The sequence below is a fragment of the Candoia aspera genome, chromosome 1 (genome assembly GCF_035149785.1).
Source record: "Candoia aspera isolate rCanAsp1 chromosome 1, rCanAsp1.hap2, whole genome shotgun sequence".
NCBI classification, from domain to species: Eukaryota; Metazoa; Chordata; class Lepidosauria; order Squamata; family Boidae; genus Candoia; species Candoia aspera.
The window spans coordinates 184,795,811-184,812,482 of record NC_086153.1 but is presented as its reverse complement, the minus strand read 5'-3'; the positions used below and the strand labels follow the sequence as shown (position 1 = coordinate 184,812,482).

General features: G+C 42.4%; 1 protein-coding gene across 1 annotated transcript in view; it reads left to right on the top strand.

The window, feature by feature from the left end:
- ITGAV (integrin subunit alpha V) overlaps window positions 1–16,672 on the top strand; it is a 79,212-nt gene that overhangs the window by 23,866 nt on the left and 38,674 nt on the right. The window contains exon 3 of the mRNA XM_063318092.1: window positions 16,258–16,349. Coding sequence (XP_063174162.1) covers window positions 16,258–16,349 — 92 coding nt within the window. The remainder of the gene's footprint in view (window positions 1–16,257; window positions 16,350–16,672) is intronic.

Sequence of the window (16,672 nt, the reverse complement as noted above, 5' to 3'; positions counted from 1 at the left end):
AGGCTTGTCCCATGTTTAAAGATACAGGGCTACTGTACCACACGTCATTTGGCCCTAAAGGGGTCAGATTGCCTTACTGTATTTTGTGTACATTGTGATGATGCTACTGCTAAACAATGTCCTCTGGAAACATTTATGTTGGAAGCCTTCTAAAAAAGTGCTGCTGTTCTTTCTCCTTGCCTGAAATGCAGATCTCTGCAAATGAACAATCTGCATAAGATGCAAAAAGTCTATCATTTGTGATGGGACTTCCCACTCTTTTTTGAACATTCCCTCTTTGATTTTTTTTTAAATAGTCTTTCTTAAATTATTTACACAAATAATACAAACTCCCTCTTTGATTTGCCATTCAAGCTGAATGTTCGGTTGTTGTTGTTGTATTCCCATGCTTTTCAGTAGGAATGTCAAAATACTATGGTTTAGTAAACAGGAGCTCTTTTTTCACACATATATTCATTAGCTATTACTTTGAAGTGCATTTAATATATTTGGAAATAGACGAGACTTTAAACATGTTTTCTTAAATAAGCTCTATTTACAATATAAATGATGCATGTTTGTCTTTTCCTCTCTGTGTATTTCCTTGATTATGCCTTGTGTAGCTGTGGCAAACATGATATCCATATAAATTGTGAAACATGAAAAGAGAACATAGCTGGACATTGCTAAAAGTTCAATAACAGTTGATCTTGGTTCCATGCAAATCTCCATCCTCAAGGCATCTTCATTTTAGATACGTTGGACTGTCTCATTTTAAATAATATTTGAACTACTCTGAGCAAACTGCTGTGGCAGCAACAGTAATGCATGCTGTTCTTTGTTGCTGCAACTGTGTATCCTTGGGAAACTGGCCAAGCCTTTTTTTTTCCCCCATTAGCTGATATATTTGTTTTTGTAAAAAGTGTCTTCTTGTGCAGTCATCAGAGTTGCTTCCAATAGATCAGCAACATTCAGATCAGGAACATTGGGGGTTCTTTTTTTTTTTTTAAACTAAAAAAAGGCTGATTCCATACCCTATCAAACTTCCCTTGCAATATGCTATGAAAGGGCCTGAATTATATGGCCTTTCCAGGATTCTTTCAGACCACATGTAGGAGAAGAGAAACTTAAGATCAGACTTGAATATCACCTCATGTAAACAGAGCATTGCTATCAGTGGCTTCTAAATCTGATGGGTATGGACTACTTCCATCTAGTTAAAAAATAGTTATTGCTGTTAATGTTTGAGAGGGCTTCTCATAGACATTTGGTTGCCTGCTCTCAGAACTGAGGTGCTGGAATAGATTAGTTTCTGGCCTGAAATAGCAGGACTGTTCTTATGGTCTTATTAACATTTGCCCTAGAACAGGATTAGGCAACCTTTGGCGCCCTAGATGTTGCTGAGCTGCAAATCCCCAAGACCCTGGAAACACAACCAATGGTGAGGGATGCTGGGTGTTTTAATTCAGCAACAGCTGGATTACAACCCTTGCCCTAAAACATGTTAAAATAATTCTTTGCAGTCTGGAGTAGGGGTGGTGAGGAGTGCATTTTCAAAGATTTATCAGGAAGTTATGGTGAAAAGTGCTTCCTGAAGTTGGAAAGTTTAAATATTACTGTAACCGACAATTCCCATTGTCTTTAGTTTATAGTAGGGTTCAACTGTGTCTCCAATTAGTCCCTGGCTTTCTGTATTGAGATTTATGCAGTGAAATGTTACTGTATTTGGAGATAAATGAAAAACAATTCTTGAAGTTCTGTTTTAAATACTTACACCTATGGGGAAATGAACCTTCAGCAAAGCATGGAATCTCAAAGATTATCAGATGTGGCAGTGATAGCATATGAATCTGTAACTGTCTGCACATGGTTGTGGATCCCTGCTAATATGAGTATACACTAAGCTAAGTCAGAGTGACCATCTGGAATCCCTCTGATCAGGTTGCCAAAATTCTGTGGTGTGATTTCCTGTTCTGGAAGTCCTAAAATGCAGCTGTCATGTTCACTGTTTCAATGTATAGTATACATCATAACGTTTCACATGCCATGGCGCTGACCCGCGTTTCTGTTTGGGAAGGAGCTGCTGTGAAACCTTGTACCAAGCTCTGTATCTGTGTTCATTACAATGGAATGTGTTTGGGTTATGTGCTCTGTTCAAGGACTTTTCCCGCAGACCATCAGAAACCGTTAGGAGCACCTGGGATTGTGAACTGGGGAAGATTCTACGGGGGGAGGGATCTCATTTGCACCGAGGGTTTTTAGTTTGCATTTGGTGCACTTTTATCATTCTCAGCTTTCTCTGTGATCCTGCATACTATTCTTTAATAAATCAGATATCTTTGAATTCCTGCTCATGAGTCTGATAGTGTTTTAGAATAGGCAACCATTACATAAAGCTGAGAATCACCAAAGTTGTACCGTTAGCTCCTACCAAGATTAGTTTCTTGTGAGGGAAAATAGTTAACGATGGCCGAGTCCAAGCTCATGACCGGGGGACTTGAGGAGACGGCTAGCTTGATGCCCGAGTCGACGGTCAAGAGCGGAGAACTGAGCCTCACCCCAGAACCTTCAGATTTCCAGGAGGAATTGAGTTCCAGTCCTGAGGTAGAGAAATCTGACGATGGGGGAGAACCACAGCAACCGGCACCCAGCGAATCGCCCGCAGAGTTGATCACCTGGGATGAAATGGGAGAACCCCAGCAAGGGACGTCCCGGGCGTCCTGAAAGTATTGATTCCCGCTGACCCCAGACATAGAATCTACCACGGTATCAACAGAGGGACAGCCTAACACGCGAGGGAGGGAGGAATCTCAAATCCCTGAAGGGCTAAGAGTGATGGAGGCCAAAATAGAATCGATGGAGTACATGCTAAGAAACCTGTCTCTGTCATTGGGGGGCAGGGGAGGCGCGGAGAAGATCCCAGCTTCACTCAACCATCTCCTATCCTCCCACCCGGACCGCCGGCAGAGCGGGGCCGGAGACAGCTCCAGGATGAATCTCCACCCCGCAGGGTTCGATCACCAGTGTCCCCACCCCGAAGAGGGGGAGCTACTGTAACCTGGGGCCCAACCACTCAAGCAGCCACAGACTCTGCTCCAACAGGAGTGGGGGTGAGAGACTTTTCTGTCAAGTTTGATAGGGATCCAACAAAGTTATCTTTCTTTCTAACTAATGCTAAAAGTTACATGAGGCAGTTTGGAGCATACTTCCCTTCCGAAGAGGCTAAAATAACTCCCATTGCCACCAAGTTGAAGGGTCGAGCGGCTGACTGCTATGTTCAATTAAGTGAGGCTGACTCCCCTGCACTTGATTATTTCGAGGACTTCATGTGGGCGTTAAGGCTGCATTTTGAGGATCCTCTGGCCAAGGCAAGAGCTAAGAAGGCGCTGAAGGATCTTACCCAGGGCCAACTGTCTGTAGCTGATTACGCCCTGGAGTTTAAGGCTCTAGCTGGGTAAATTCCTGACTGGTCTCAGTCAACCTTAATAAAACGGTTTAAAGAGGGACTCAACCGGGACGTCCTACAGTGGGCGTTGTGTAGGGATGACCCAGAATCATTGTACGAATGGATCTGTCTGGCAAGCAATGCTGAGGACTCTCAGTATACCTTCATGCAAACCAGAAGACCTGAAAAACCACCAGCCACCATGAGGGGACCCCGAAGTGCTTCGACTGCTGCCTGGCCAGGCTATGGAGCCTGGGATGAGGAGAGAGATTGGCGCTACACGAGGGGTCAGTGTCTCCGATGTGGAAAGGAAGGGCATTGAGCAGCTGATTGCCCAAAAGCCAAGGCTGGAGATCGAGCGGGCAAGCCGCCGGCCAAATCGCACCCCCCCTCGCTGCGGATGACAGCAGCCAAGGACGCAGCCGACGCTGAGGAAGTATTCTACTTCTCAGGAGAGGCTGAAGACGACTCTAAGGAGCCGACGGGAAATGCCAGCCACCTGCCATGAAGAGCGCCTGCGGGCAGGCGGAGGACGATGGGCACAAGGATGCTATGGTGAGTGCTGGCTGTCCCACTTTAGCAGTAAAAGTGAAATTGGGCTCCCGCACAAAAACTACAGAGGTATGGGCTTTAGTTGACTCTGGGTGTTCCAGGTGTTTAATTCACCCTGATCTGTTTGCTGCTTTGGACCTGCCTAGCTTCCCCCTCCAGCAGCCTTTGATCTTCACACAGTTGGATGGTTCAACGGCGGGGGGGGGGGGGCAACCCATTTCACTGGAACTGTCGCAATGCAAATGGGCAGCCACCGTGAGACTTTGAAATTCATTGTAGCACCTGTTGGCAATCCCTTGGTAATTCTGGGGATCCCCTGGTTGACCTATCGAAGCCCCTATATAAACTGGGAACACAGAACTGTGACTTTTAAAAATGGGTTTTACCAAGCTCCTACAGCAGAGATAGCTGCACGTGCGGGGGTTGGAAGGGCTGCGGCCGCCACACCGCGCCCTAACTTGGCGCATTTAGAAGGCTTGCCCGATCGATACCAAGACTTTGCAGACGTTTTTGGGGAAATGGAAGCAGATCACATACCCCCCCCCCCCCATCGGAAAACTGACTGTGCGATAGAGTTAGTTCCCGAATGCTCAATTGCCCAAGCCAAAAATTTATCCAATGACTCAGAAGGAGCTTGAGGCATTACGGGACTTTATTGACAAAAATCTGTCAAGGGGGTTTGTTGAACCTGCAAATTCCCCAGTTGGGGCCCCTGTGCTATTCCGGGAAAAGAAAGATGGCACGCTTCGACTCTGTACAAACTATCGAGGGTTAAATTCCATCTCAATTTTCAACAACTACCCTCTTCCGCTCTTGAAGGACATGTTAGCTCATTTGTCTAAGGGCAAGATTTTCTCCAAGCTTGATCTTCATGAAGCCTATTTCCGCATCTGCATATGAGCTGGAGATGAGTGGAAAACTGCTTTTAACTGCCCACTGGGTTCATTCCAGTACAAAGTCCTCCCTTTTGGGTTGGCAGGGGCTCCTGGAGTCTTCATGCAATTGATTAATGAAGTATTACATGATCATTTGTTTAAAGGGGTCCTGGTTTATTTAGATGATGTTCTCATTTACACTGAAACCGAGGAGGAACACGAACGCCTCCTCAGACTGGTGTTAAGCAAGCTTAGAAATGCCAAACTCTATGCCAAACTTTCCAAATGTGAATTCCACAAGACCCAACTTGACTATCTGTCCTGTTTGTGCAATGTCAAAACGTAAGGGGGGGAAACCACAGGGGCTTCTATAGCCTGTGGCCAGCCCGTCCCGTCCCTGGGACGAGGTTTCTATGGATTTTATTGTGGATCTTCCTCCCAGTCAGAAAAAAACTGTCATTTGGGTTGTAAAAGATTTTTTTTCGAAACAAGCACATTCCATTCCATGTGCATCCATCCCGTCAGCCCTGCAATTGGTGCGCCTATTTCTCATCCACATCTACCGCCTCCATGGTAGCCCCTCCCATTTGGTCAGTGACCACAGGACACAGTTTACTTCCCAGTTTTGGAAATCATTTTTAAAATTGATTGGCACCAAACAAGCGCTATCCACGTCTTCCCATCCTGAGACTGATGGTTCTACTGAGATTTTGAACTCCACTCTTAAACAATTTCTTAGAGCATACATTAACTACCATCAGGACAATTGGGTGGAGTTGCTGCCTTTTGCTGAAGTGGCTTACAACAATGCTGTCCATCAAAGTACCGGACAAACCCCTTTTCGTGTGGTTTCTGGTCACGACTTTGTTCCCATCCCTGAACTGCCACAACCCCCTTCCCAAACATGTTCTGCCTCTGACTGGGCTGTTAAACTGGCTGATTCCTGGCCGGTGATTCAACAAGCTTTGGCTGATGCCCAGGCTGCTTACAAGTTTCAATAAGCATCGTTCCTTGCAACACGACCTCAAGATTGGGGATCAGGTGTATCTATCTACCAAATTTATCAAGTCACCACAACCCTCTAAAAAACTTGCTCCCAAGTTCATTGGTCCTTTCCCTATTGTTGGGCTTATCAATCCAGTTACTGTTAAATTGGACCTGCCTCACAATTTGAAACGCTTGCACCCTGTTTTCCATTGCAGCTTGCTCAAGCCTGTCCACCACTCCTCCCGCTGGCATCCCCAACCTCCTCCTCCGATCATGATTGACGGCCAACAGCACTTTGAGGTCAAAGAGGTTGTTGATTCTCACAAGCTTCGAGGCACCCTCCAGTATCTGGTCCTATGGAAACACTTTTCTCATCCTGAATGGGTGTCTGCCCGCCATGTTAATGCTCCTGATTTAGTTCGCCGTTTCCACCTTGCTTACCCTTTGAAGCCTGCTGCTTAGTGTTTTCTTTCTTTTGGGGGGGCAGTATGTCATGTTCACTGTTTCAATGTATAGTATACATCGTAACGTTTCACATGCCATGGCGCTGACCCGCGTTTCTGTTTGGGAAGGAGCTGCTGTGAAACCTTGTACCAAGCTCTGTATCTGTGTTCATTACAATGGAATGTGTTTGGGTTATGTTCTCTGTTCAAGGACTTTTCCCGCAGACCATCAGAAACCGTTAGGAGCACCTGGGATTGTCAACTTGGGAAGATTCTACGGGGGGAGGGATCTTATTTGCACCGAGGGTTTTTAGTTTGTATTTGGCGCGCTTTTATCATTCTCAGCTTTCTCTGTGATCCTGCATACTATTCTTTAATAAATCAGATATCTTTGAATTCCTGCTCATGAGTCTGATGGTGTTCTAGAATAGGCAACCATTACAGCAGCAGGCTTAGTGTTTGTTCGCATTCATGTGTTTGTGTTTGTGTTTCAAACCCAGACCATTATGGTAACCCATAATATAGTTTTTTTAATAGACAGGAAATAACAGAACATTAAAAGTAGCATTTTATAAATTAAAAACAAAAATACTTGATGAGATGAATAGTTTACCTTCTGCCCCAAGAATGCAGTTATGTTCCAAGAAATTTTTCACAACTGACAATGCAGAAAATAAAGTAGTAGGATTTCAACTATCCTATACCACATAGGTATAAATTACTAATAAGATTTTAAATCAGCTGTTCTTTGTTTTGGCTGCTGGCAGAGGCAGCCATTTCTCTGGGATTTCCCCAGCAGGAAGCAATAATATGCTTAAAGAGGCAGAGATTTCCTTACAAGGTGGATAGCATACAAAGAAGTTTAGATTCATTGCCAGCAGTCTGCTGAGTTAACAGAGGAGCTGCTGACTCACAGGAGAGAGGACTTTTAATCATTGCCATATCTGCTTAATGAGAGCATTGTTAAGCCATGCCGGTATAATCTTTGGATGTAGTCCGACTTGCTTTCCAAAGGAAGTTCCCGGATAGATAATATAAAGCTTGGGTAAATTTCTGTGAACTCATTGGATTGTATCCAGAGAAGAGCGAGCAGAGCTTGAATCACATAACATTAACAAATTGAACATTTTCAGTAAGGTTAAAGATTGGGTGGTAACTTCTCTGAACAATCTTGAATGATCTTGACTATTTAAATCAGTTTTCTGAGGGTTTTTTTTTTTAATTGTATGGCATAGTAGTTCAGTGTTCATGCTGCTTTTTCTTGCTGGTAAATCCTTGTGTGGTCCAGCAGCCAGATGTGTGGACTATTTAGCCATAACAAGTCACATTGCCCGGGGTATACCACGAGGAGGCTAGTCTACATTGCACCGAGTTGGGCTGAGAGAGAGTGACTAGCCGAAGGTCACCCAGCCGGCTTTCATGACTAAGGCGGGACTAGAACTCACAGACTCCTGGTTTCTAGCCCAGCACCTTAGGCCAAACTGGCTCTTCTAAGGGGTAACCTCTGGACAGAAGCTTTTGTGATTGTAGGGTATTTACTTCAGGAGATAGATAGACTGCAGACCTTCTAGTTCTTTTGGACTTTTTCATAGCTTGGGATACCATCAACTATGGTGTCCTTCTGACTTGTTTCTGATTGGATGATTATGAAGTGCCTCAAGGTCCTTTTAGCATCAACATGAATCCACAGGAGAAGGCCTTTGCAATTTGGGCTGAAATGCCATCTTTAAGAAGATAATAAACAGCTCTCTATATTTTTTTCATTATCTAATGACAGGGAGGGAATGGAAATTCTGAGTAGATTCTTGAGGCAGTTTGGGTATGGATGAGTGGATGCAGACTGAAGATTAGTCCCAATCACATAGAAGCATGAGTTGAATATCTGCCTTAATCAATGGAGAAGCATGTGACAGCAGGGAATCAGAGTGTCTTCTACCAGCATAGTTAAAGAATAAACCAGTTTATGTGGAGGAAGCAGTCATTAGCTCAGTTATATAAGTTCTGGTTATATCAAAACCAGGTATTCAAAATGCATTGCATTGATATGAGATCAGTTTCATTAGCGGTTAGTTTGTTTCCAGCAATTTAAAGTGGCCTCCTTACTCTTTAAAACTCTGAAAAGTGTAAAGAACTTCTCTACATGTATGGATTTGTCTAGTGCCTGAGTTCTGCTTCCTAACCTGCCATCAGGATCCATCAGTCTGGTAGACAGAGCTCCTTCGGTTAGGCATCACACATTAGGGCAACTGTACTAATCTTTAAATGGACTTTCTTGTTACAGTCTGAGTTTTTGAGTTATTATAAATGTAGAATTATTTGAAGATTTTTTTAAAATAGCATGGCCTACTTCAGCTTATACCAATTTCATGAATGGTTCCTAAAGTCACTGTCCAAAAGCAAGAAGCGTTCAGTTTGAGAAGTCCTGATTATTCTAAGACAGTTGCTGAATTCCTCCAAGTCAACCTTTTCTGGTAGCAGTCCTATGACTAGAGTGGGTGATTTTGTCTAGTTTTCTGCCTATCCTGTGTTTATTATTACTTACAAATATAATACAATTTTTGTCAGGGATGTTATTTCCATGGCAAAGCAGTCTGGGAAATGTAAGAATGCGAGGCAGAGAAAAAGTGCTGTCTAATTGTCTGATGCAATATCCAGCAATGTCCAGCACAAAACAGTCACAAGACAATGACAGAGCAGGCTGATGCAAGGTGACATTTGATTGGCTAGCAGCCACATAAATATGGAAGCGAAGCATAGGCATTCTCTCTCTCATTTGTGAAAAGTCTTCCTGTTACTCTGCCGGTTTGTTTGACAATTTAACTGCTGTATTTGGATATTGGATTTACTGTACACGGGACTATGTTTATTGGATTATGGACGTTGGTTTCTCTATGGAATTTGTATCCTTTATATACCAACAACTTCTAGAGTGCTATGCATAAGTGTTATTGTTCTTCGCACATTTTTCTGTAAATAAACGGGTAAATAGTGCACCACAAGGGCTGATATTTTTTAACCCCAGGGACACGACGCTTAGTGGAATTCTCTCTCCAACAGGTTATGGGCCCAGAACATGTATTTTGTCTGGGTTAATATAACTTATTGCATGGCTAATATTTTTTTGTGGTGCACAATTTGTTTTTGTTTTGTTTTTTGAGCACATTGCATGGAGTTGTGTGGTCACTGTCAACATGCAGTTTTTTTTCTACCACGTCCAGTTCTTTCCCACTCACCCGTTTGAATCACACCAATTATCTTGTCTGGTGTGTTAAAATGGAGATGTTTCTCCGCAAAGAAAATCTATGGCAAATAGTGCGCACTCCCCCCAAGGACATGAATGATGAACAAATGCTGGCAGATGAAAAGGTGCTTGCCAACATCATACTCGTGCTGGAAGACGATCAGTTAATGCTCGTCCGGGGGTTACGGACATTGGCGGAATGCTGGGACGCTTTACGCCGAGTGTATGTTTGGGATACAGTGGGCAGCAAAGTTATGCTGACGCGGCAACTATATTGTGCATGGCTCCAGGCAGGCGAGTCCGTGGAGGAGCACCTCCAGGCGATGGGCAAGCTATTTGTCGCCTTGGCGGAAAGAGGCATGTGGTTTCCCGAAGCACATAAGGTCTACATAATATTGTCCTCATTGAATGAATCCTGGGACATATTTGTGGTGAGTCTCGAGGCTTTAAACAAATGAGACCTTACCGTTTCATATTTGGCTGGCCGCTTATTCAAGGTGGAGCAGAAACGGGCGGACAGAGCGTGTGAGCAGCAGCGTATCCCTGTGCAGTCGGGCCAGAGAGAGGCGGCTCAGCAGCGTCAGCGGCCGGCGACGGACAGCATGAATACCGTAAAGCACTGCTGTATTTGCAGATCGGCACAGCATTTGCAGCGGGGGTGTCCGAGGAAGCGCCAGGATGGAACTGGATGGCGTAGGGCGGGTCCAAGGCAGCGGATGGACGGCGGCAAGATATCGGTAGTGAAGGCTAGCCACACAGACGATGCTGTTTGGCTCGTAGACAGCGGGGCGAGCGAACACATTGTCAATGATCTAAAGCTGTTTACTTCAATGACCCCGGCCAACAGAAAATGTGTAAGTTTGGCAAATGGCCAACAGGCGTTAGTAACAGGGCAAGGCTCTGTTGTAGTACCTGGCACTAAGTTCTCTTTCCATAATGTATTATGCGTGCCAGAATTGGAGCAGAACCTAATTAGTGTGGCCTGTCTTGATGAAGAGGGCTATAATATCAATTGTAACCATGGTATATGTAATATTGTAAAAGAGAATAAGGTGTATGAAAAAGGTTGAAAGCACAACAATCTCTACATATTAGAAATGGAAAGGCAGGAGGACACAGCCCACAATTTGTTTACCAATAGACCAGAACATGATGAGTGCATACATATGCTCCATCGACATCTAGGGCATGTACATTTCAAAGCACTCCAGAGGATGCCAGAGCTGGCAAAGGGGATAAAATTGAAAGTATGCAGCGCATTTCTTGATTGTGCTATTTGTAAAGAAGCTAAGTCGCATGTATTCCCTGTTTGTAAGAATAGTGACAAAATATCCACTGAACCATTTCAGCTCGTACATGCAGACCTAATTGGACCTCTGGCGCCCTCTATGGGAGGGGCTCAGTATATCATGGTCATTATAGATGACTATTCTCGATTTAGCTTCTGCTATCTGTTAAAGAACAAATCTGAAGCATTCATGACATTTAAACAGTGGGTCACGTTCATAGAGCGGAAGTATACACATAAAGTAAAGGCTCTACAGACAGACGGGCCTCCTTTATATACCAACAGCTTCTAGAGTGCTATGCGTAAGTGTTATTGTTCTTTGCACATTTTTCTGTAAATAAACGGGTAAATAGTGCACCACAAGGACTGATATTTTTTAACCCCAGGGACACGACGCTTAGTGGAATTCTCTCTCCAACAGTTTTGACCAGGAATCTTTTAACATTCTGACATTGCTAACATTTGTCATATAAACTCCATTTCCATCTTTCTTTCCTTCTGTCTATATAATACTCTCTATGCCAAAGCATCTTGAAGCAGTTGACAGTAAATATAAGAAATAAAATACATAATAAGGCAATGCGTTCAAACAATATAAAACATTTAGTAAAGTATAGAAAGGAGGAGAAAATAAAAATAAAAGCAAAAGCCATTCTTCTTATAAGAGTGAAGTCCATGGGTATCCATGGCGAGGGGGGAGTAAGTAATGTCACCTCTATCACAGTGTTGTGCAAATGATGTAATCTGTGTTAATTGCATGATGTGATGGATGCAGTTTATGCAATTTTTTATCTTTTGTATGATTATGTTATTCATGGAACATCATTATGGCTTGTACTGAACACCTATGGTGAAGAAGTGAGTTTAGTAGGTGCTTCCTAATTGTCAGGGGGAAATGGCTTTTAGAGTGCATGCTCCACCTCAGAGAACACATGTCTACAAATATTTACAGATAATATTCAATGGGCATTGTGTACATAGCAGGACCTACCTACCTGATGATGTCAGTAATTGACCAGGTCTATAAGAACAAAGGTGATCCGACCAGTATCCTGGTCCTAAATTGTTCACAGCCTTGTATGTCCTCACAAAAACCTTGAGCTGGGCTCAGTAGCTAATTGGCAACAAGAATGTGCAGTGGTTGTGCATGGGCTGCCACTCCACTCGGCAAGCTGATTGCCACGTCCTGCACCACTTGCAGCTTCTGGACTAAGTGCAAGCAAAGTAATCTAAAGATGAGATTACCAGCACATGAAGAACTGAAGTTAGGAAAGATAGCGTGTAATGCTATGCTATCTGAAAGTTGCAGTAGGTACTCCTAATCATGGAGGTCACTTGGGTTTCCAATGGCAATGAGGGCTCAAGAACTACACCCAAACTATGTACCTGTTCCTTTTAAGGAAATTCAACCCCATCTAGAACAAGTAAACACCCTAATTCTTGTATTCAGAAAACATTCTCCCCCTCCCATCAAGTCTCCATGTTTTCAGAATTCAGGCTCAATTTTTTACTCTCATCTATATCATTACTGCATCTAGACAATGGTTCTCTCTTGATTTTCATGTTATGGAGAAGTAGAACTGATGTCATCTACATCTGCATATGTGAATGTGTGTGTGTGTGTGCATGCATGTGCACGCAAGTATGAGTGTGTCTGTTTACCCACACACACTCTCTCTCTCTCTCATAGTATGATGATGAGGTTGGTGGATTAGTGCCTTCTCAGTCATAGCATCTGCCCTATAGAACAGCCATTATGTCCTCCACTGCCCCATTTACAAGGAAATCAGAGCCAAATTATAGGTAGTAGGTAAACTCAAGGGCTTGGACTTCGAACAGTTGAACTATCTTCTTGCAGACTTGTTTCCAACTGTTAGCAATCAGGTTGCCACTCTTGCTCTGCTGTCATTTAAACTTAGGTATAAATATTTAAGTTCTTAGTTGTAGCTCTGGCTTTAGGGCCAGGGTGATTGTAGAGATCAATATGTGTATTCTTGTGTTGTGAGTTAGTTACGCAGTGCCTTGGTTATTTTAATTATTTTTAATTATTGTATATTTTTGTTTTGTTTGTAGGGATTTTATCACATTGTTTTTCTCTTATGTATTGGTTGTTAGCTGCCCAGAGTTATTTATTTAAGATGGGCGGCCGTATAAATTTTCTAAATATTCTTTTAAAAAATTAAAAATCGGTGACACGTAGCTCCAAAGTCCTTGATAACCATCCCAATGGTTCCGTAGAGTTAAATTGCCCTGAAGGTAGAACTGTGCCTTGTGGCATCCCAAGGCATACCTTCCAGGGTATGGAAACACAGCTCAGATAGAAAATCACTAGGCAGCAAGGAGGCCAATACAGTAGCAGCAATACCATCTGTTTCCTACAGCCCAACTTCACAGGGTCTCATACCTGGTTATCTGCAGAACAGCATCTCTGAAAGCCACAAAAGTCTCCTGGATAACAATAGCAATTCCCCTACCACTGGGCTGAAGCTGATGCTACACGTGAAACCCAAGTGGGCACGTTTCTGAGAGGGGACACCCGCCCCAAGCCCGTCCAGTTCTCGGTAATCCAATAATAAATACCAAGTCATATTACAGAGCAGCCTTTCTCAACCTTTTGACCCTGGAGGAACCCCCTTGAAATATTTTTCAAGCCTCAGGGAACCACTGCACATTCAGGCTCAAATATAGGCCGCAAGTTTCAAAATTATTGTATACATTTCATGGGTAGGCCTGCATATCTGCATGAACAGTGTTCTTAAACTAAAAATAAAGAATGAAGCTTAGCTCTTGAATGTGAAGTTGCCCAAATTTGAAATAATTTTTTAAGTAAATTGTGATCTCCCAGGGAACCCCAAGTGACATCTCTAGGGGTTGAGAAACCCTGTTATAGAGGTTATGCAAGCATGTGGTAGAGCAGACAGTTACAAGCGTCTTTTCCATGCCTTCAGGCCACATAAACTGAAATCTGAACCCGAGGATGTATTGGCTACCTCAGTATATAGTGTATTAAAAGCAGTGTCCAATATTTGGTATGAATACAAGCAACTGCCCAGATTCCCTCCGGTGGGAGGAGATGGGCGGTGACAAATTTGATAAATAAATTTTATCCACAGTGCTTTGCATACAGTATCTGTTGCAGTGGGTCTTTGAGGGGTCCAACATTGTTTTTTCTAGGGCAGATGACAGTAAACAAGAGCCCTTGCATGAAAATTGCAGACTTGATTCATTTATTCATTTGTGAGATTTATACCTTACTCAGCAAGCCTCAATGGTTGAGGGTGCGCTAAAACCTAGATTACCCCATTCACGGTTAAATATCTTAAATGCTACATCATACTGACTTACTTTCCAATTAAATATGTGGACTCTCTGTAGCTGGAAGATCTGATTGTTCCATCGCTGCATTCCTTTACTATTATTTTGCTGTCTTGTCAAAAACACAGTTATATTTTGTGTCCCCACCCTACCTCTCCTTCTCTGTAATTTAAATGTTAGGCTTCTGATTTTTTGCACAATTTTCCTTTGGACTTTATGGTGTATTTTAATAGATGTTGCAACTTCCTTGGGATGCCAAAAGGAGGGATGTAAATGTTTTCATAACACAAATATGTGAAACATTATTTTACTGCAGGTCAGCACATGTGTATAGTATATGTTGTTAGTCAGAAATGAACTAAGGCTGTAATTGTCACTCAACATAGTGAGCTAATCAAGCAAGCCCATTTAATGTAGAAGGTGACCTTTTTCAGCAGGTTTGTAAGATTGAAGGCAGTGTTTTTGGTCAGACATGCAAAGGTCTTCCTCATGGGATAAGCCAAAAGGTGAGAGTGGCTGCTGTGCAGTCTTCCTCAACTCTCATACCTACAGATGTTAGTGCAAATGAATATCAGGTCCACTTGGGCTTAGTACAACCTATATTCGTGGCCTCTTTTTTGGAGCAGGGGAAAGAGAGGGTAACTATATCTCTGGCTCCCTCCTTTCCCTCTACAGGAGCAATTAACTAGTTACATTTATAAGAAAGGTTTTAATAATTTACCTAGTAATTTGGGAAATTTTGCTTAGAATGTCTTGAGAAACACCCCCTTGGAATTTTATCCACATAGATCTACATCGGACAATATGATTTACATGCTAATTTTACACTGGCATCTACAATTAAAACTGGAAGGAGCATCCTGTGGCCTCAGAACCCTTCTTATTTCAGAACTGTTACCAAAATTCAGTGGGAAGTGCATAGTAGGAAGCACCCTACTATAGGGTGAAAACTATGGTAGAATTCATAAAATAAGATTTATTCCATTTTAAAAGAAACTAGAAAAGGCAACAGTGACATGGCTATGCCCCCCTTGCATTATTCTTTAGAGTGTGTGTGATCCTTGCCCCCAACAAAAAATGGCTCCTCTGTCAGGGCGCCTTTCCCCTAGAATAGTTTTTCCCCGGAGGTACAAACAACCCTGCTGTCCTTAAAGCAAACCTTGAAAGTCTTGGCTTTTTCCCTAGGCTCTAAGTCAGGTAGGATGTGTTTAATGTATTTGTGGTGTGATGGTTGCCCCAGGTATTGTCATATTTGATTGTTTATTGACATACTGCTTTGGATTTTTAATTTGTACAGTGCCCAAAGTTGTTGTGAGTTGGGCAGCCTTATAAATGTACATGATAAACAAAGAAAGAAAGAAGACTTGCTACCAACCTCCAAAATGTTGTCTGCCTCAAGTCATCAGTGACAGAAAAGATTCTGTCCTAAGGTCCTGCAATGCCAGTGCCCTCGGACCAAGCAGTAATGAACTAAATTAATCAACAGCCTGATTTAATATAATGCAGCTTTCTATTTCTTTCCATGTTCTGGAAGGCAGGCAGGCAGGCAGGCAGGCAGGCAAGCCTTTTCAGTTTCCTGACATGGTGAACGTATTATACAGTCTCATTCTTTCAAATGTATGAGGAGAATATTTGTTCTTCAGTCGTTTTCTAATGGACCTTAACTATTCTATTTATTTTCTTTATTATTCAAATTTAGCCACCGCCCATCTCCCCCAAAAGAGGGACTCAAGTCCCAGAGAGATCTATCTCAGTCTGTGATGAGAGGGGGTTCAGGCCTTTGCAGGCAAGCAGGCTGATTTAATTTATTAATTTAATAAATTTGTTTTATTGAATTAATTTAATACTGCTTTTGAAGGATGTGTGCTCTTTGTGAATGAGTCATCTAGAGTAGCCACTTCAGATTCAACATTTGCTGTGTCATATCATCTCAAGCACCAGGATCTTTCAGTGACATCAGTTCACCAACTCAGCTTTGAAGTCATCAACTCGTCAAGTGTTGAAAAAACTAGTGATATTTGGGTGTACTTCTGTAACCACTTCAGAGAGTTTAATATTCATTTAAAAGTTAGGATGTTGTCACATTCCAAGGTCATTTTCATAGAATTCTGCCTAAATATTTTGTCTTCTAGGCAACAGAGAATTTGCTGTAGATGATCTTTTGGAATTCAAATCACATCAATGGTTTGGAGCCTCTGTGAGATCTAAAGAGAATAAAATTTTGGTAAGTCTTTATTTTAAGGCTTTTCACATACTACCATCACCATATAAATTGAGACATAAAAAGAAATCAATAAACACATTTAGGAAACAATAATATGTGTTTTAAAGGCACATGATAAAATCAAAATGAAAATAGCAGCAAAAGGGGAAAAAAACCAGCAAATTAAATCAAAATAAAACCAGCGACAAAATGAACTGGTGCCTAATCTAAAAGTACTGCTGTCATAAGATGCTCAAAAGACTAAATAAGACTAATAATATTTCAGTGCCGAAATGAATTACTTTACAATAATCCAAACGTCAGTTCTGAAAAGGATATGAAAT